The 21,789-nt window shown below is 37.0% G+C and overlaps 1 protein-coding gene across 3 annotated transcripts in view; it reads right to left on the bottom strand.

Moving 5' to 3' along the window:
* The window catches only part of RBFOX1 (RNA binding fox-1 homolog 1), a 936,648-nt gene that overhangs the window by 97,667 nt on the left and 817,192 nt on the right, over positions 1-21,789 (bottom strand). For all 3 annotated transcript variants that reach the window (XM_075164916.1, XM_075164917.1, XM_075164918.1), the window contains one exon: positions 1,876-2,019. In XM_075164916.1, the coding sequence (XP_075021017.1) occupies positions 1,876-2,019 (144 nt within the window). The remainder of the gene's footprint in view (positions 1-1,875; positions 2,020-21,789) is intronic.

Below are 21,789 nucleotides of genomic sequence, written 5' to 3'. Positions count from 1 at the left end.
GGCAGTGTTTAGTTAGAACACTTTCTGATATGACCAGTTTTGTGATGTGACACTGTAATGTATCAGTGGGTGATTTCTGTTATTTCAGGTCATTAACATGCAGTATGGATCAGTGTTAACACTGATAAATGAGACAATATATTAAACAAAAAGGCAGAAATTAGAGGCAGGCAAATGAAGAGTAATCTAACCATAGTCAAAGGAACTGCAGAAATGAGCCTATACTTCAGTATTTTAATATATAATAAACAATTACAGGCCAGAAAGGACAGTATTCCTTCTCTAGCTTATTAAAGTGTTTCAACTTGGTTATGAAAATCAAGCATCATTTGTCATCCCTTGGCTTATTTTATGTTCTTGCATTCACCATCTAATTAATGTTTTAACTGCAACTTTAGCCAACAGGCAGACATTGACTTAATGTTTAAACATGCCATATTCATGTCCATGTAAAAAGATTATCTGCTATGTGTATAAAGCGTTCATGATGCAGCATTACCATGTTTCGTATCAGATATTTCAACTCACACTTGCAGAAATTTCATTTTTCTATCAATTCAGAAGCTAAAAATTTACTGTTACCAAGTCGTTCTAAAGCTGGAAAACTCTAGCCATTCTCCAGTGTTAGCCTTTTGAGACCTAAGACTTCGAAATATTGAAAAGAAATGTAGTTTTTATTCACTTATAAATTACTACAATCCCTCAAAAAAAAAAGATCCTTTCATTTAATGTACTTTCAAATAAAATCCATCTATTTTAAGTGGTTTAATTTAAATAAATTTGCATATTTTTCCCTAGAGGGTTAATTATTATGCCTTCTGCTATTTTGCTGATGTGCTGTAAGCTGCATTTAGGGGAGGTTACTTGTAGTAAGTCACATATGGCAAAATAGTCACTCTCATTTCCCAATACTATATCAGGATTTTTTTTCCAGCGACTATTTCCTTCACTTCATACAAATAAATACTGAAAAAGACAATGTTTTAACTCACATGCAAAGACATGAGAACTTAAAAATCTGAACTGAACATGAAAGATGGAGAGAAGTATAGTGCCATGAAGTACTTGATGCTGCACTGTATAACAAACTAACGCAGAAGAGAAGTTTTAGGGAGTCAGAAATAAGAAAGCAAGAGGAACACAAATACTTAAGAGTACTAACTTAGAAAAGGAAAAACTGATTAGAAAAGGAAAAACTGAGTTCTAATAGCTGATCAAGTACTTTTCTAGATTTTATTTAGTGGCATTTCAAAATAAACCTCCCTGGAGCAGGGAGAAGAAACCAGCTCTAACCTCTCATGGTTATGCGCCTAGAATTGATGGCACATATGAGATGTGTGAAACACAGCCAATGCACATGAAGGTAGCTTATGGCCTGGGCAAAAGCAAAAATTGAGAGACTTATAGAAAAATACTGGCAAAGACTTTAGAAGCTTACAGACCAACAATGCTTAAATCCAGTCCATGTCTTCTATAGATTTGGTTCCCTTGCTCATGAGGTCAAGCATTGACTATTTTATATCATGCTTTCCAAAATCAATAAATACAGGCATATAAATCCAGATGTGTACAGCAGGAATACATATGCATTCAATATTTTAAGCCAATGTAGGTAGCTTTTTTTGAATATAATACAAAACAGTACAATACATAGAATACACTCATCTGTATCACATACAGTAGAATCAGTAGAATTTCTTTTCCCAATTATGACTGGCAAATCAGATGTTTGGTTATAAATAAATGAAAAGAGACTCTTTACTGAAACTGGTTAAACAGCCTAAATCAGAGATAATGCTCTCACGGTTGCCTATAATATTAAATACCTATTGCAATGCAAATATAAAAAAGCATAAATAAAGTATGAGTACTTACACCAAACATTTGTCTAAGATCTGGATCCCGGAATCTGAATGGTATATTTGAGACGTGAAGCCGTTTTGGCTGTGATTTGTTTTCTGTGTTTTCAGAAGATTGTGTCTGTTGCTGGCCATCGGTCTGTGCTGCATCATCTGTCTGCTAAAAGGGTAAAGCAAAACAAAGTAAAGCACACTGTAAGTATTTCTGCCATTTTTAATATAAAGTGGTGGCCTTAAATTCTCAAAAAAAAAAAAAGACTAAAAAGGACTTAAACCTGCACAGACAAAGGAACTGAAGAATACTAGAAGTTGAAATACATGAAACTCAAACACGTTTCTGTACCTGTCTCACCAGTATATGTTTTCAGTGATATTTTTAATATGTATTTGGAATAAACTGGAGAATAGGAAGGAGATTATTATTTGTTGATTTTCTTAGCTACTTTTAAATAACAAATAAATACGTCTCCCTATATTATAAGAACTGTTGAAACCCCTTTAACCTCATCAGAGTTTGCCAATGGAAGAAACTGAATCTCCATGTCCAAATAACAGCTTACTTGCAGAAGCAAGCTATAGACTTTCAAATAAGATTAGTACTTTCATTCAGAGGCCACTGGGACTTCTACATCATAGCCTAGTTGCCATTTCATAAGCAGTGCTAATGGGCACTAGAGGGTCATTTTGTCTAGATAAATGGTCACCATTATGGAAAAGGCCTTGAATTGTGAAAGGGAACAGAAGTATAATCAGTGGTGAAGGTTGCCTGACATAAAAGTGAGACCTGGAAACAAAGTTTTACAGATTTTCTTTCTCACCAAAATAAGAGCCTATCACGGTACTTCTTCCAGGGATACTGTTCCCTAGTTTTAAAATGCTATTTTATAATTGAAGGACATTGCTGTGTATTACAATTTAACAAACAGAATTATAAACCCCTAGAGAGATTAGGAAAGAAACATAATGTCCTTCATCCAAAAAGTATAACTAACCAATGCCAGTCTATAAGTATATTATAGAAATTTCTGGGCTGTGTTCTTTAATGATACCAAACAGTGCCTAATTAATCACGGTGTGTACAGCACACATTCACTAGAAGAAGATTTTGCATAGGTATGTGAAAACAGCATAGTTGTTTTCTTTTGCACTGGTAGAGGGGATTTGGAAAAAAGAAGAGGAAATAAAATGAAACAACAAGGCTCATCTTACAACCATTACTCTATTTTCTCTGTCCTTCCTCTTCCTTCTGGGTATATTCATCTTCCAAGTATTCATTTTTCTCTTGTGTTCTAATGTTACAGTTCAGCTTGTCTTTCTGACTTTTTTTCATTTAAAAAAAAAAAAAAAAGAAACCTCCCATTTCCTGCTAGTACCTTTTAAGAGACAACAGTTTTAAGCAAAATAAAAATGGTTAAATAAAATAAACCTTACCACACAGTTTTAGTACCAATAAGCCTGTTAAGGAGGAAGCAAAAGAACTCAAACAATACATAATTTACATCAGCAATAACTACATATAAATTAATTCTAGCAAGTTAAATGCAACATCATCTTTCCCAGTAAATGCAAATGTTCTCAAATTCAAAATACAAACATCCACGATATCCCGTACCGCCTATACTTCTGTGCTAAGAACACTTTACAAATAAAGGTCCTTATCAGTTCATCAGCAGTGTCTACCTTTTATGGGATACAATGATACTCGTACACAAATACAAACTTTTGTGCGCACTGAAGAAGGATTTTCAAGTGATCCAAACAAGGAACTGGAACAGCTCAAGTGTAAACCTAAAACTGAGTCAGTGCCATCACATCTCTTCACCTGCTACCCCCTGAACTCACAGGCAGGGACTCACAAACTAAACAGTTCATCTTTACAAATTTCTAGTGATTTAAATACTAAACATGGTATATAGTTGTTAAGAGACAAAAACATGTTCCATGCTAATCTCTTGCTATCTAAAACCAGCTCAAAAATTCAAAATTTAGATTTTAGACATCTGTTCCATCCATAAACACCACAGAGATTACTTTCTACTTTCTAAACGGAGAGAAATATGAAGGAAATTTGGTGTATGAGAGCAGGTCGGGGATGATGGACTGGAAACTCTTGAAATATAACACTCCAGAAGAATTTAAGGTCAATTAGATTAATCTGAAGAGAATTAAAGAATTCTGAAGGTGCTGTTCAGCTTCAGGAACAAAGGGTGCCCCAGGAAGAAATTATATAATCAGCGTACTGTATCAATGCAAATTGGAAAAAGTAATTTCTGTTCATTGTATTAATATAAAGGATGAGAAACAAGGAGTAGGAGGGTTGAACCGTGCGCTATTAGCATACCAAAACATTAGGAGCAACTTCTGTACCAAGAAGTTGAACAGATACATTGCCAACAAAAAGCCAGTGAGGTTTCTGAAGATAATGCTAAAATGACGGAGCTACAAATTATGGGTGAAGTGGGTAAATCCAGGCACTGTTATTTTCTGGATACTTCTTTTTGATTTTACCACTTCCGTTCACAGAAGCCTGAATGTTACAGTTTCAGCAAAGAATGTCTCAGAGTTTGGGCAGTGAGGACTGAAAACCAGAAACTTCAGAAAGTCACTGTCATCAAACATTCATACCTGCAAATGCCCTTAAAGAAGTCTGTGGCAGAATTAACAGAGCTAAACCATTTAAAAATATTAAAAGGCTCGAAAATACAACAGTGTCTTTACAAAGCGTATTAACATCCAGAAATCTACGGATGAGCCTAGGAGATCTGGAGAAGGATAACTGCAAATTGAAATTGGAATGTGAAGCTTACACAAAAATTTCCAAGTAACACCAAGGAGGTAAAATACGCATAGGACAGAGGACAGGCTGGATTTTGCAAAATCCCAAAAAGGAAAGTTTCAAAGCCCTGTGGACTCAAAGAGCTAGAATACAATTTACCTTACACATAAATAATACATTTCAAGAGAATATTTTCATTGGTAGAGGATCTAAAGACCAGTGTTTGATATTTCTTTAAAAATTAATTGAAGTTGGTATATGACATTAGCCTCACCACATCCCTGCAGTCTAATATGCAGTCAGTACAAGTCCTGATCTAGAAGGGGTTTGGTCTCTTTCAATACCCTCTCCTGACTCAGTCAAGCAAATTAGTATGCTTTATGCAAAACAAATAAATAAATAACCCCCCTAAGCCTTATCGTTAAACACAAATTACACAAAAGGGAGTATAGTCTGTGTGTTTTTTCACATATGACCTAATTTTTTGAGCACCATCCTGTATCAGAGTTACCTTCACATATCAAAAAGACATGAATTTAACTCTGTGAAGAGATCACAATTCATAAACGAACTATTTGACACATTTTACCATTGGAACTATCTGCTATGTGGTGGTCCTTGCTTTTCCTTGTGTGTATATTGGGGTTTTTTTCCTATAGAACATGGCAATGTAAATTCACACACAACTTCTAATCCATTATAATCTTGTTTATGGAACTGCTCTCTAACCAGTGATTTTCCATTTGTGCAGTTTGTTATTGCTGTGTAAACACCTTGCATTTGATGTTTTTGAATAGCATCTTATTTTTCCAGACGATACCTACAATTTATCAAGATTATTTTGAATTCAAATCCTGTCCTGTAATGTACATGCAGTCCTTCCCAGCTTGGTATTGTGGCAAATTTAATAAGTACACACATTATTCCATCATTCAGATCATTAATGAAAATACTGAAAAGCACCGAGTCACCACAAATCCCTGCAGAACTCCTTTTAAAAAATCTTCTCATTTTGATAGTGAGCTACTTCTTAAACACAGTTCCTAGTTTTCCACCCAGCCTATTGTAGTTGCATGTTTACCATATTTCCCAGCTTGCTTAAAAGCATGTCTTGTGTGAAAGTGTCAAAGCCTTATGAAAAGCGAAATATAACATTCAAAGCTTTTCCTTTGTCCACAAGGCCACTGTAGAAGTAAAAGACCATATCTTTTTGAGAAATCCGTGTTGATGGCTATTCTTATTGTACTTTCAGGTGTTAAAAATGCAGCGTGCATTTACCTTTTCCAGTATTTTCTCAGGACTGAAACTCTGATGACAGCACATCCTTTTAGCCTATATAACCAACACTTCTCTCTCCCTCCTCTTTAAAAACCAGCATTATGTCTACTCTACTCCAGTTCTCCAGTACCTCTACTCATTTTCACAAGGTAACAGAGACAAACACTAATGGCTCCAAAATATAATCAGTTTAATCTTTAAATACCTTGGAACAGAGCTAATGAGAAACAGCTAACGGAAAAAAAACCACCACGCCTAACTTACCTGAATATTCTTTAATTGCTTTGTTCCTTCTTTGAGACTGACAACTTTTTCTGACAGTTGGGAAATTACTGTAATAATCACCCGGCTGAGGCTGACTTCTACAGTGAGGAATCATGCGAAGAAGAAAGGTTCTCTTACCTTCTTCCCAATATTGCATTTCATATACATGCTCAAAGATTCCCTCTAGCCTGGCATTAACCATCAGTTTCTCCATCCTGGCTCAAACCCCCTCTAGAAGAACCTCTCCCCTGGTTGCCCTTTGTACGTTCAGTCGCAGAACTTGTCACCATCACATTCCCATGGCAATCTCAGTTGAGAGTCTGGCTGCAGGAAGCACCAAATCACCTGAAATTCCTACTATTCATGACTTTAATACTGTACCTCCGGTTCCCTACTAAAGATCTCATCCACTGAATCTTACCAGCTGGATGTCTACGATAATTTTCAGAACAGAGAGGTAATTTTTTCCCTCTAATAATTAGCCAGAGGCCTTTAAGGGTCTCTCTCCTTCTACAATTATGACCTTGGATAAGGCACCCCCTTAAATTACAGGGGAACAATTCCTTTCTTGTCTGCTCTTCCTAATCAAGAATTACAACTTTATTTTCAACAGTATAGTTTTTGCAGGTATGAATTTTCAACACAATTTTGAATTTTTTTATGGCACTTTATGCCCTTCTGTTGTGACATAATTGGTCACAACAACATCATGTGAGTACAGTGTGGTCCGGTGTGGTCACAATGTACACAGCAGGTGTGGACACAGTTGGTACAAGGTTTATTACAGGGCATCAGTAAATACCCCAAAACAGACTGCTTCCATTTGCAAAGCCTGAGGTATGGAATTTCTATGAGACTGTACAGTTCCTAAACATTTCTAGAACCCTACATCCTGCTTCATAACCGTTAAAGCTATTTAAAAAAAAAATCCAGCGTGTGACAGTTCAAATAATTTTAAAAGAAGTTGTTTTTCTGAATAGGTGGACCAAGAACTAAAGCTACAAATGCACTGGGAGCTGAAAGCACTGGTAATACAGACCCTTAGTGCTATAAGAAATCAATGGTAACTGCAGGTTCTCAGCACTCTTGAAAATTACTACAGATTGGCTTTTTTCCTATGCATGTCAGTCAGCACTGTATCAGGTTAGTTTGTAGCTCTGAGGTTTCAGACGTCATTTGTCATCTTCACCGAAAGGTCATTTCCACCGATTTGCTGCATGACTTTTTTTCTGGTTCCACTGAGAACGTATTTCTAATTTAAAAAACCTAATAAACAGTTACATATTTTAGCAGATTATTGATGAGTATTGCCCGGAGGGAACCACAGGATGAAAACTTTGGCATCCTATTGACTATAAAACAACAGACACTGCTACAAAATCTTATTTATGTAAAAAACATTTGCTATGGATATTTATTAATACACAATTGCACACAATTGCAAATTTCCAGCACCATTTTATGTTGTAAATATTAAAATAAGTTGCTGAAACTTGAATCCTTTAACAACTGTTGATTGCATTTGCAGGCACTTCATACAGAATTGAGATGCTCAATTTTCCATAATAATTTCTAACTCAATCGATACATATGAGCTAAACAAGTTTAAATCTTGGTGAAATTTAATTTAGGTATGGACAACATTCAGAGAAAAATCATGTAAGGCATGCCTACATCTCCACGCAGAAATATGTCTTCATATGTCAATTTTAATTTATCATTTCAGAGAATAAATATTCCTCTCTATCTTAAGACCCTGTGTCATGCTTTATTATTCGTTGACAATTCTCTTTAAAGTTCACTTTTCTCTTGACCTTTGTCCAGTCTTATTCAATACATACATATCTACATTTTAATAAAAATGTTTTGCGTTGTTATCATCTCATAAATATTGAAGAGAAACTATTTAACACAAAAAATGAGGAAATATATCTAGCCCCTGAGAGAAATAAACATCGTGAAACCAACTTCTTGAGCTAGCCAATTTAAATGAAATAGATACGTTCATAATATTGCTTAAGTATAGAATCATATTAATATTTATCACTGAAAGTATCAAATCCGCTACCAGAAGTGTGTGGAGCTGTAAATGATAATAACAAAGATTTTAAGAAAACTCATACTAAGATCAGATGCCCTTGTATGCGATCTTTCATTACAATGTCTAAAGTAATTCTCTGCCAGAGAATAAACTGGCAATATACAAAATATACTCAGGAAAAAATGACATAGAAAAGAAAATCCTTCACTAATCTGCATTCAGAAAACGTTGTTACTGAAGCTAGTGCAAGTTACATCTGATATAAAATTTTCTTTGAGTTTCAGTTGTCTTCAATATTTATAGATATTTTACAGGAATTTGTTTTGACCGATTTGCTCTTCTCTCTCTCTCTTTCAGTACATCACTGCCTAGGGCTGTCATACTCCTTGCCTTTTCTGGCCAAATCACACATACTGCTTTTGGTTCCCATTCCACCACATATTTGCAATTATAAAATATTAAAGAATCTTAATACATGACAGTCTTAAAACTTACAATGAAAGTCATAAATACAGACACAGAAATAGAAGACAAAATTCTTACATACACAAAAATAAATTGAAATGAACTCCCTTTACTTCAGTGAGCTACTGAAGGCTTAGGTGTTAAAATAAATTAAAGTTGAAACCACTCTTACAGGTAAACAAAATCAAATCAAAGAGGGTGTTTCAGAAAATGATTTTATATTTCTTATAAGATACTTTTAGTATAAATATACGGTATACTTTTTAACCAAATCCATCATCAGGATAGTTGAAATAAAATCTAATGTTTTGTAAAGAAATTCTTTATCTTTACCAAAATACTAATTTTTCATCTCCTTAACTCAGTTCTAGAAACAGAAATCTGTCATTCTTAAAAGACTTCACACTGAAGTCAAGTTCTTAAAATCAATTTAGAACACTATTTATTTTGGCCAGCCTAGTTTTTCCACAACTGTCACTATTACCAATTCTTCCGTTTTTACTGACAGAAGGTTAAATGCAGTGAAAAATGAGGAGTGCCAGTTATGTTGCCAGTTTTTAGAAGTTCAGTGGTTGAAAAAGTTCCTTCTAACAACTGGCAACAAGCATGCATGATTCTTAATAAAATTTGTTTTGTAGTGATTCTGCAAATGCAGGTAAGTGGCCTGCACTGTACTCCTGAAGCACCTGTCAACCATATCTAGTCCTTCAAGAGCCGCTGCTCCTTTTGGGGCAAGTGAACCACAAAGAGTCTCAGATCATTCCATCTCACAACCAAAGAACGCATGATCCAGTGTGCTGCCTCAGGAATGACCTACACTACGAACTTCTGATATCAGAAGAAACTACTATAATTTACTAAAAAAATAATAATTTAACTGAAAAGAACCATTTTCTAAAACATTTCAGCAAATAAACTTTTTTGTTTCACTTTCTAGATTTTTCCCAAGAATTTAAAAAATTTATAGAAGTGAAGAAAACTGCTAAACAAGATGTTCTTCGAGGTAAAATAAATTTTAAATTTTCTTATTTGGAGAAAATATTATCTCCCCCCGCCATTTTAAAGACCTCACTAATCCAAATTTACAATATATTTCACCCAGAAATACATTCTTTAGGGGGAAAAAAAAAATGTATGCTTTAAAACCTTCATCCAGCTCTAATACAAGCCCATCTCCCAGGTTACTCCTGACTGGACACAAGAGTGTCATCTCCCATCCTTAGCCACTTGTGGCAAAGGCACCGCATGCAATAAAACAGAATGTTCAGTGAACCTGAAATCAGAGAGGGCCTTGTGTGTACCGTTTGGGCAGAAAATACAATTCCATTCTCCTTCCCAGCAACCACAAATTTTCTGTATTCCTTTCCATCTATTACTGAAGACAGTAGGTCCTATAATGTTTCTTACACTGGAATTGTGAGTGTTACACTTTCCCGCTAGTCTTTTTCATTGACTAATCTCTTTCATTTTCTACAAAACAATGGTGGTGTAGACAAAATCTTTCACCCTCAAACCCTGTTTTAAATGTAATGAAACGCTATCACAGAATAGCTGTTTGCATGCCACTACAAAAAGAACGCTGTTCTCAATCTCAGCTTTTAAAGAGTAAATGGAACATAAACAGTAGGAATGCCTAAAATTGAACTAAACCTATTATCTCTTCGTGGACAAACTGAAAATATGTTATATTACAATAACTTGAAAAAGCTTTACCAAGTCTTGATCATTCGTCTATAATCTGTAAACAAATACGAATTGGTTGCATATTTTTTAAACCCACACCGAGACTACAGGAAAAACAGCCTAATTCTAGTAGGAATAACCTGTGAAATATTTACAAGGAAGAGAAGAAAGAGAAGTAAAGCAATAGATTCTTTTTAAAAATATGCTCAATGGGAAACTTAGTGCTACACCGAGTTTCTCATGTATACCTACCCGCGTAAGGGTAAAGCTCTTTAGAATTTTAAATTAAAAAAAAAATGCTCATTAAATTTTTAAAAAAAAAAAAGCTCAAAACAGCACCTGTTTTTTTCTGCTTCTCCAATCAAGTTATTTCTCAGAGAAAGAGCTTGTGAATGTCTTCTAGGCATTATTTGATTAAGTTGACAATATTATGTGAGCAATGGTTGAGTACCCACTGTGCTGTACTTCTGACCAAATTGATTTGTGTAATGAACACTTGCTCTGTCTCTTCTCTACTCTGAACAGGGCTCTTGATTTAACCAGTGGTGGTGGAAGCCAAGTGAATTTACAGCCCCCACAGTCATTCTCTCTCAATCTGGAGAGAACAGCAGCAGCAGTACATGAGCAAGCATAATTCAATACATTGTGCTATAAGCGCAGAAAATAATATCAGAGCGCTCTGCAATATACCTGTTTGATTTGATTTGTAAACCTGATAAAAAAGCAATCGAGAAAAGTTCAGCAGAAAAAATATATATGCGTCCTGAGCAAAAATGTAACCATACTGAATGTGTACAAAGAACTGCAAAAAACATGCATAGTAAATCAACTTCATACCTTCCTTAGATAATATTGCACATTTTCCATTTTAAAAGGGTCTAGATTCTGAAAAGTTACCTTTCCATTAAAAAGTGAACAAAGAGAATAATTTAAAATTGAGTTTGGGACTTTCTGAAAATACAGTTTCCCAAATATACTACGAACAGTGTACTGACAAACGTGATGGGCTTGTATCTTTCCTGTTTTCTTAAGTAGATAGACCAATTAATTAATCATACTGGTTTTGATAAATTTATATTCTGAAAAGTCCCAGTCCTGCAATGTGCTTCACAGAAGCATAACAACATAAAGGAAAAGGAGTTATCTACGCAGATACATCTGTTTGTACTTAAATGTTTACACAAAGGTGTACACATGAAAAAAATTCTATCATTGTGTTTTTTTACAACCGTGATAAACATTACCAGAAGTATCAGTGACTTTTCTTGGCAACTGCATCTCTGTTATCTTTTTCTCATGAGTAAAGATCAATAGTAAAGTCTTATTGCTTTCAGGATATTACAAGGTGAGATTATTTTTTCAAATCAGTTCTAAAGATAAAAATATTTTAAGTATCTCATACTGCAAGGCATGCAGCTCATGCCACATCAATTTATTCCCTTAAGAATCCATTTCTGAAGACAATGTGCATTGTTCTTCGTGCTGATCTAGCGCAAAGTGCACATAGATGTGAGACTTGCCAAAGGCTTTCTTGCACAAAGAAATGTAATAGTAAAATCATGACTGCATTTGATAATGTTGCTAAATTTCCAGCGTAACTGTGAATATTTTGTACTCTAGGACTGCTTGGTTTCAGAGATATTGAAACTTAAACCCTGTCGGGTGTCGTGGTTTAACCTGGCAGCAGCCAAATACCACGCAGCCGCTCGCTCAACCCCCCGCCAGGTGGGATGGGGGAGAGAATCAGAAGGGTAAAAGTGAGAAAAACTCGTGGGTTGAGATAAAGACAGTTTAATAGGTAAAGCAAAAGCCGTGCACACAAGCAAAGCAAAACAAAGAATTCATTCACCACTTCCCATCGGCAGGCAGGTGTTCAGCCATCGCCAGGAAAGCAGGGCTCCATCACGCGTAATGGTTACTTGGGAAGACACACGCCATCACTCCGAACGCCCCCTCCTTCTTCTTCACCCAACCTTATATGCTGAGCATGACGTCATATGGTATGGAATAGCCCATTGGCCAGCTGGGCCAGCCGCCCTGGCCACGCTCCCTCCCAGCCCCCTGCACATCTGGCAGGGCATGGGAAGATGAAAAGTCCTTGACTAGCGTAAACATTACCTAGCAACAACCAAAACATCAGTGTGTCATCAACATTATTCTCACACTACATCCAAAACACAGCACTATACCAGTTAATAGGAAGAAAATCAACTCCATCCCAGCCAAAACCAGGACATCGGGTAAACCCTGACCCTCTTGTTTTCAGTGGTAAAATTCCCTTTTATTTCAGCTGGGTCAGAACTTCACCCCAATATTATACCCACTTGACAAAATAATTTCACCATTCCCATTAATTTCACTCAATTTCCCAGATTACAAAAGATATAATGTTCCTGTTTTCTTATCCTTTACAAAAAACATTTTCTTATTCAAAGCCCCAAAACGAAAACAAACCAAAGCCATTACTTTGTCACCATACCCTATGATAGTTTTGAAAAGAAACATACAGAGCAGCCAAGTCCCTGTTTTGCGAGGCCATCCTGTCCTGTCTCCAAAGCACTGAGCTATTACACCGGCTACTGTCCAGTCTATGAGGGCATAAGAGCAGTCCTCCCTTCCATTTCACTACTGGCAAAAGTAAGTTAGGTGTTCACTTGTGCCTATTATTCTTATTAATAATATACATCTTTCAAAGTTGACACGAAATGTGAGACACATACTCTTAGCTTGCAAGCTGTATGGTGTTTTGGTGACCCAAGTGACGAAACTGGACAGACGAGCAAGCCTGATTGTTTTGTATGGGCAGAACAGATTTATCATAACATTGTGCTTCACAAGAAAGCAATTGCTTCAGGTAGAATGGCATTTAGAAACAAAGGCAAGAAAAAGTGGCTGCTCTTCTGTATGAGCCAGTCCAAAATTCTAACAACCTAATGAAAGTATTTGCCTTAAATAAGTTTCGTATCAGACAAGGAAGTTCACCTTTCTTTTCTCCCAGACATAGGGTACCAGAATAGCCCCCACAGAATTCCAGTTCCGCATGTCTCGTACTTCTTTCTGAGCAGTAATGGAGTCTGACAAAAAAGCTTTATTGAGGCAATAAGAAAGGCGATCAACGACGCGCCCATATGGCAACTCACCCCATCACCGATAGAAAACACGGGATCATAAGCGATGCCATGGCTCCAATGGGCTGCCAGGGACACTTGGTGTCCAGGTCATCTGGCAGCAACAGCCAATCCTGCAAATGCCTTTTGGATGTGGGCAGGAGTCGTGCCACCCCTCGACTCCAGCACCAGCAGTGTGATTTGAGAGAATCATACCTTGCACGAATAACATGGGTGGCATCTGCCTACACTGCTGACGTCGGTGAGAGGCAGGGTGTCGGCAGCCTGCCTACACTGCCGATGTTGGTCAAGGGGCAGGGTGTCAGGAGGCAGGGTGTCAGCGCACCTTTTTTAAGTGAGAAGAGACAACCACCTCCCCTCTGGAATATTTTATGTTAGAGGTCCTTGATCAGTCAGATCAGTAAATTGTATTCAACAATTTACTACCAGGAAGACAATGTAAGGTGGTTGACTCTGACTGGGACATTTGTTTTAGATATACTGCAACACACAAGCATACCCGAGTAGAATCCCTTCATCCAATTTACAGGCAAATGAAGAACAACCTGAATAATTTTGTGCTTTGCTTCAGCAGTTTCTATGGTTCCTGCTATTGAACATGCTTTGGGGCTTCAGCGTACTGGGTATTGTTCCAGGTTGAGGACTTCAAAGCAGTACTGATTATTTCTTTCATTTCTAGATGGATGCATTCTGGATGCTGATACCACGGGCTACAGGAAAGTACTGCTATTATTGTGATAGCTTATGCACAGAAAGCTAGCAGCCTAAATAAGAGTTCATTAATTTTGAGGACAGATAGGAGCAATAAGATAGGGTTCTTAAGCTTCTGGTACTGCAAAGCAACCAAAGAGTTATTAATTACTTGGCTACATTAATTATTTCCCCAATCTATCTTCCTTAACAATATGGAATATAGCCCTTACACAGTGCTTTACGTCGCCATTGCTGGCTCATCATTTTTCTTCTAAAATAGTCAGCAGGATATCAGGGAATAGCATATCTATCATGTTTGGAGTGGAATCACCAGAAACCATAAATGTTTTGGAATCTAAATGTGTTGTCTCAAAACTTAGGCAAAATTTGCTGGTATAAAGAGCAGATATGATTTTTAAAAGAATATTCATTATAGGTTTTAATAGAGTTTTGAGTAACTAAGCAGTTGCCAAGTTCAGTTAAGGACATCCAATTGACATCAGCATATCAATAACTTGAAATGGGAGAAGGAATTATAGTAGGTTACCTTAATGAATTATTTATTGTTTGCATCGATTCAATAACTATTTCTGACCGCCTGCTGATCCCATCCATGAATATCACAACAACAAGAATTAACAAAACAGTTCTCTAATCAGTTGCATCCTGGCTCCATTGGCCAGGAAGGAAATGCATACACTCTATGCACATTTTGAGAAGTTCATTCTAAGCTACAAAAACTAAATTATTGTGATATTTTCACAGGATAATTTAGAAATAAATTCCTTGGGTTTATCCTTCAAAAAAATTTAAGCAGACACACTAGGAAACATTTTACTGGTCAAAGGACAGAAGCATTAATTTAATCCAAATAAAATATCTTAAGCAGTGATACATAGACACAAAGAAATATTCAATTACATTTGCTATTCCTCTTCAATCTATTAGTCAGAAGACTATTATTTTTGATGTAATTCTTGTTGCTCTTTCAAAGGACTTCAATAGCAGGAATGAAGTGTTTAAAAATAACTTTGTTTCAATACTTGAAAGACTCATGTAAAATCAAGACAGGCAACAAATGAAAACATATCAAAAAAATACCATGAAAATAAATACAGAAATCTTGATTAGAGTTGATTAAAGGTTTTTTATCATTTGAATGGGAGCTCTAGCTTCACACTGCACAAGCTTGTTTGATAAATCCCTCAAAGTATTACAAGAACAAAAAGCTACCAGTATACTCAGCACTAAATTTTTGCCCACAAATTACTCAACACATTTACATCCTAAATTCAACTGTTATTTCTCTCATGATGGAGCTTGCTTCCTCTTATGTGCCTAAAAAGAAACATAATGCTAAGGGTGTGGTTTCACAATCAAGGAAAGCCTCAGCGACACACCTAACGCCCTGCCTTTTGTGCCCCTGGGGACTCGGGTTCCTTCCACCCCGCTCTGTGCTTACTCCAGCGTCTGTATAGATGAGTGTTTGTTCAAACCCGTTGATCCAACTGGAAACTTCACAAAATGAGTTTGTGAGCTGACCCAATTCACAACTGAAGAAAGGGACATAAATATGTAGACAATGTCGGGTAAGAGAAAGCTGGAGGACAGGCCTATTCCTTTCCACGGCAGCATAGCCTTAGGTCACCTTAAGCCAGTTTGGAAACTGCACGTACCCCAACCACAGAGAAGGACTTCAGGGATTACGGAGTTATACAGATAAATTATATAAAACAGGAGTTGAAATGCTTCCTCTGGAAGTATTAATGGGGAATGGATATGATATGTTCTAAATATCCAAAAATACAGATCTGCCATCTAAAAATGTGTACCAATAGGTAATAAAGTTTAAGCGAAGAGGGGTAAAATAGATGAAGAAATATAGAAATGTTTTGAAAAGCTTACAGGTAAATATACCTAATAGTTATGAAAGTTCTAAAACACCTTCTTCTAAGTTACACTTTGAAAGGCAGTCACATACTGGCAATAAATCAGGACACGAAGCTCTTGAGACCAAGACCATCTGACTTATGCAAAGTTTGTGGCAATAACTTGGTTACTGGAGATCCACTCATTCTCCCTAAATAAGTTCTCCTATCCAACTCAGTTATTACCTTAATATATGAAGAAATTATTCACAAAACAACATAACTCAATACACAGGAAGTACTTTTACCTGTGGTCATTCATTCATGCACAAGCATCACTGTTATAAAATAGAATGAGATTCTTTTCTTAAATGTTCAAATTAGCTTAAAAATTCTTGCAAGTATTATCCCTCATAAGTCAACATTATAAAAGGTTGCAAAGCTGCAATAAAGCTTATTAAATTTTTGTTCTGGCAACAGGCTCTATCTAGAAAAAAAAATCTTTTAAAATCTGTGACTACCTCGTACAATGCTGTGACATTTAACGATATTTGTCCAAATGAAAAATCATTAATAAAATACTATGCTACACAGCTTCAAATGATATTTCTTTCTTTAAAAGAAAGGGAAGAAGGGTCTTTAGATGGAACATTTGCAGGTTTGTCTACGAAGAATTGTTTAGAAAGCAAAGTTTACCCCCAGCTGAAATCAATGTACTCTACTTTCTGGAATTCCCCCCCCCGAACTAGACTCATGTCATGCATGTAAAGTCCCTTTTTGTAAGAGTTGTGTTGACACAACCAACTGCTGAGTGAACTTGTGAGAGCAGAGTTTCATGCTGAGAGAGAATGGTTGATTGCTACAGTGCAAGCTCATGAAAAGAAAGAAAACGTGACAGCATGATAAAAGGTTTTTCACTGTTTGACCCCTCACCTATTCCTGAATGCCTGCTGTGTCTTTCCATTTGCTCACTTGCATGTCTTAGCCCAAGGAGTCAATTCCTGAACCCTCTGAAACACAGAAGAATTTGAGAGTTCTCCTTGTCACAAAAAGACACTTTCTAAATCACATTGCTCTTTTTACACTGGGGTATACACCAACTTAACAAACAGCAGCTCAGCTCCTACGCAGGAGGCTAATTTTTCAAACTTAGTTTACTGCCATGCCATGAAAAAATAGCTGGATTTATTTTTCTTTTTACTTATATTTGGTACTCTCATATCTTAGCATGTCGCAACCAAATGCAAGCAGCATTTCAAAGGAGATACAATGTTTTGAATGGAAAAGCGTGTCTGTGTCTGCTGTGTTCTGACACTATCCTTTCTGTAGAACACGAGATCCACTATGATGGTCAATGGAACGTACCCGAAGTTTTCCGCTAGCCCAACCAAAGTCAGAGAAGTCCACGTCATGGAACATTATGCTTTATGTAAACCAGAAGCAGACTTCCTCATCCTTCTCTTCGAGCTCATCCAACACCTCTCCTTCATTAATGTGGAAGACGATTTAAAGTTTTAGAAAATATCCCTTCTTCTTTCCCTTCTCCCACTTAAAAAAAAAAGAAAAATCTAAAGAGTACTGAAAGGTTCAATGAATTTGTAAAGGGTTTAAATCACCAATTCAAATCTAGCTGTGAATGTTAATCTTATGGTGAATTCTGCTTGATCATATGAATGCTGCTTGTTACAGAGCTTCACCAATGCAGCTTTTACTGCAGAATTGGGCAACAACTTTGATTACTGATACTCAAGTTAAGGAAACACCTATTGAAGAAGTGGAAACAGAACTCAGATCCCTTGAAATCAGATTTTCCTTTCCTGGAAAAGAGAAGTTCTCAGGAAAGAGGGCAAAGAAAACATTCTCTAATAGCAACCCTTGAATCAGGAGAGTTGGCACTGAGAGTTTAAAGCTATTTCCTATCTTTCCCTGTTTCTCACAACGAGCTTGCCTTGTTCATCCTCAAGCACAGCAACCAGAAATTCCTCAGTCAAGATATACCTATTTTAACATCTGTACAGAGAAGCCATTAGCCATAATAGTCCCAGTTTTGCTATCTGTAGTACACTTCAGGAACCAGTACAGGATGTTACAGCCATGCTCCCTCAGCCATTATTACAGAGTTTCATCTTCTCTTGAATTCTCAGAAACGGGACTCAGTCTAGTAATGTTGTTTGCAGATGAAACAAAACTGGGTGGAGTGATTGATACACCAGAGGGTTGTGCTGCCATGCAGAGGGACCTCGACAGGAACCTCATGAAATTCCACAAAGGGAAGTGCAAAGTCCTGCACTTGGGGAGGAACAACCCCATGCACAGGGGAGTGACTGGCTGAAAAGCAGCTCTGCAGAAAAAGACATGGGATTCCTGGAAGACAAATGGAATATGAGTCAGCAATGTGCGAGGGATTAGAGTATCTGACAAACAAGGAGAGAATGAGAGAGCTGGGACTGTTCAGCCTGGAAAAGAGAAGACTTGGAGGGGTCTTATCAATGTGCATAAATACCTGATGGGAGGGAGTAAAGATGAAGGAGCTCGACTCTTGTCAATGATGCCCAGTGACAAGACAAGAGGCAATGAGCAAAAGCTGAAGTACAGGACATTCTGTTTAGATGCTGGGAAAAAAATTTCCTGTGGGAATGATTTAACACTAGAACAAATTTCCCAGAGAGCTTGCGGAGCTCCATCCTTAGAAGTATTCAACAGCCCTGAGCAACCTATGCTACTTGGTCCTGCTTTATTTGTCAGCAAATCAAGATCAGGGCCAGCGATGATAGGCCTGGGCACTCAGTGATGCACAGGCGGGTACACAGCGATGGGGCAGATCCGAGCTCAGAACAGGACAGAGCAGATCGATCAGCAGGTCAGAGTCCAGCTCAGCAGGTCCCACGGCCAGGCAGGGCAGGGCTGCGGCTGAGATGCAGACCAGTGCTCCTACTGGGCAGGAGCTGGGGGCCCTGGGCTGGACTGAAATCGAGCTCCTGGACCACGGGCGGGAGTGTGCTGGGAAGCCCGGGGGGGCTGAGCAGGGCCAGCAAGGCCTGGTAGTGCCCTCAGGGTCCTGACAAGGATCAATTCATAAAGGCTGATGCCAGAATATCGTAAGAAAACAACATGCAAAACAAGAAGATCTAAAAAGGGAGTGGGAAAAATCTTTATTTGGGTGGGCAAAAATTTCCTGCTTGACAGAAATTAGTGCTCTTGTGCTCTGCAAATTATGTACATAAATGCATTTTATTCTTCCATAACAGACTGGTTCTCCTTTTCTGAGTCATAGTTGCTCCCTTTAATCAATATGCTTTTGTTTTTAATTTAACAGTACTGCATTAAGTGGATTCTTTTATTTTGAATACTGTCATCAACAATAAAGTATCTGCAGATCAAATTTATGCCCTCCAGTTCAATGATTTAAATCCACTTTCTTCTGATTATTCTTCATTTGCACCTGTCCAGCCTCACAGTATTGAGGATGCTGCTCAAATTTACCTGACTTGGTTCACAAGTTTGTTGCGGGCACATATGAAGAAAAAGAATACAACATGTAGTCTTTAAGCCACATCACCTCCAAAAAAACTAATTTACTAACTGAACAAAATACCTGCTATTGATATCATCGATGCATCAATAATGTAATACAATAATGATAAGATTTTTAGTTTATTTTCAAACAGAATTTTAGTCTAAACAAGTGAGATAAAAAAAATCAGTTTTGTTGTTACTTATGTGGAACAACCCACACAACAAAAAATTCTAAAAGTATCAGCAACAGCTCTGAGTTGCTCATTGCAATTATCTGGGCCAAACTTGCATTCTGTGCACACACTATTTCTTCCGAAAAAGTATTGTTTCAAATACCAGGCTTCACAAATGTAATCATGCAAATGGTTACCCTGAACCAGTATCTGACATCAATTACTTCAAAAGACGCAAGAAACTCTCTAGAAATGAAACTATTCAGCTCAAAAGCTCCCCCCCTCAAAAAAAGTTCTCTCCATTACCACAAGTGGGAATGTGATTTTTCTGAAATATGCCGGGATTGTCTCTTAAAATATTCTGTACATCCTTTTCTAAGTACAGGTGGGGTTATTATTCAGTTAATTCCTATTTGTTTTTACGCTACATATATTTATGCACTTGTAAAGACATGGCTTTTCATTCCTTCCTCCATCATACATGCCAAACATATGTTATTTCATAAAAGTACTTAACTGTCTTGGAACACATAGCTTCCACAACACTCTTCACCTACATCTGTTAGGGGGTCTTGCATGCATTGCATTTAAAAAAAAAATTTATAAAAAAAATCAGATCAGAACATCCCTTTTTCCTCTTCTGCTGTCATGCTTAGTGCTTCACGAAAATCCTCACAATACTAAAAAGGACAAAATTTGTACAGCTTGTTAACCTTCACAATGATCTTGCAAGAATGTTACAGATGTACTAAGTGTGCCCAGGTACTTTCTGAGGTGTACAAACCGAGAACCATGTTTTCAATGACTTTGTGCAAAAAAGAAACAAAGTGTCTCTTAGACACAGAAAAATGCAAGCCTTCACACCTTTGCAGTAGAATAAACATTATGTAAACACACCGCTGGCAAATAACAACTGTACGTCATCTTTTCCCATCACTGTTCTACATCATCTAGCATCTAATGGCCATAACCCAAATAAACAAGACACTCTTCAGAGAAGAAGGATTAATATGCTACAGGAAGGCACCCCAGCGTAATCGCTTTCCTCATTGTGCATTGATTTACATAGTTACACTATTTTCCCCTTAAATATCACTTGTATATCTAAGATTCCCATATTCCTCTCTTGCACATTCTCTTTACATATATATAGTATACAGTATAGTAGTATCACTATGTAAAGAAATAAATAAATAAGTATTACTCATATATTTCTTTTTTGTGCAATCATGATTACTGCATCATCTGTTAGTTCTTAGGATTTTTATTCCTTTCTGCATTACGGTGTCCTTTCTACCATTTATCCTGAACCTGCGTAACATAACTGAAGTCTCTCTAGACACGCTTTGTTTCACATATTAGTAACTGTAAGCTGTAATGCTCACCAGATTCCTTGAACTACAACTAAAGTCTGCTTTATTATTTCCTGCCAATTGAAAGAAAAAAGGAACATAACTTAAGAAAAACTAACGAAAGAATACTATGCCAGATGTCCATCACTCAGTCAGCTTATCAGCCACCACCCTCTGTGGGTATAATGCCAGTTTCTGATATCCCAAAGCCAGTCTTTCATGAAACTTAAGGAATTCTTTTTCCATTTTTTTCATTGTACTTCAAACCTCTACAGCAAAAGAAAGCCCCACCAATCCTTACACGTCAACCACCTATGCAGGTTAGTGGACTGAAACTGGAAAAAGGGGGGGAAAAAAAAAGAAAATATTTTTCAGTTATTTTTTTGAAACCTGCTTCTAAACCTAAGCTTGTCTCCCTAACTTGTATAAAATCTCAGCCAAACAGATTTTTAGTTTCTTCAGCAATTTAGGGACATCCAAGTACATTTAGCTTCAATGCTGTTACAGAAAACATTTGTAATCTAAAATATACTCAAAAGAAACCATTTCATGGTTCTTTTTTGTTCTTTTCTAGGTATGGAATTTTCATTCAACGTTATACTCTTACTGCATTTACAGCTTTTCAAGGAAAAAAAAGTTTGGTCGTTCAGTTTGACAACCAAGCCTACACCGTATATATCGTACTTCAGGAAT

This window comes from Calonectris borealis, chromosome 16 (genome assembly GCF_964195595.1).
Source record: "Calonectris borealis chromosome 16, bCalBor7.hap1.2, whole genome shotgun sequence".
Lineage (NCBI taxonomy): Eukaryota > Metazoa > Chordata > Aves > Procellariiformes > Procellariidae > Calonectris > Calonectris borealis.
This window is presented reverse-complemented; position numbering and strand designations above follow the sequence as displayed.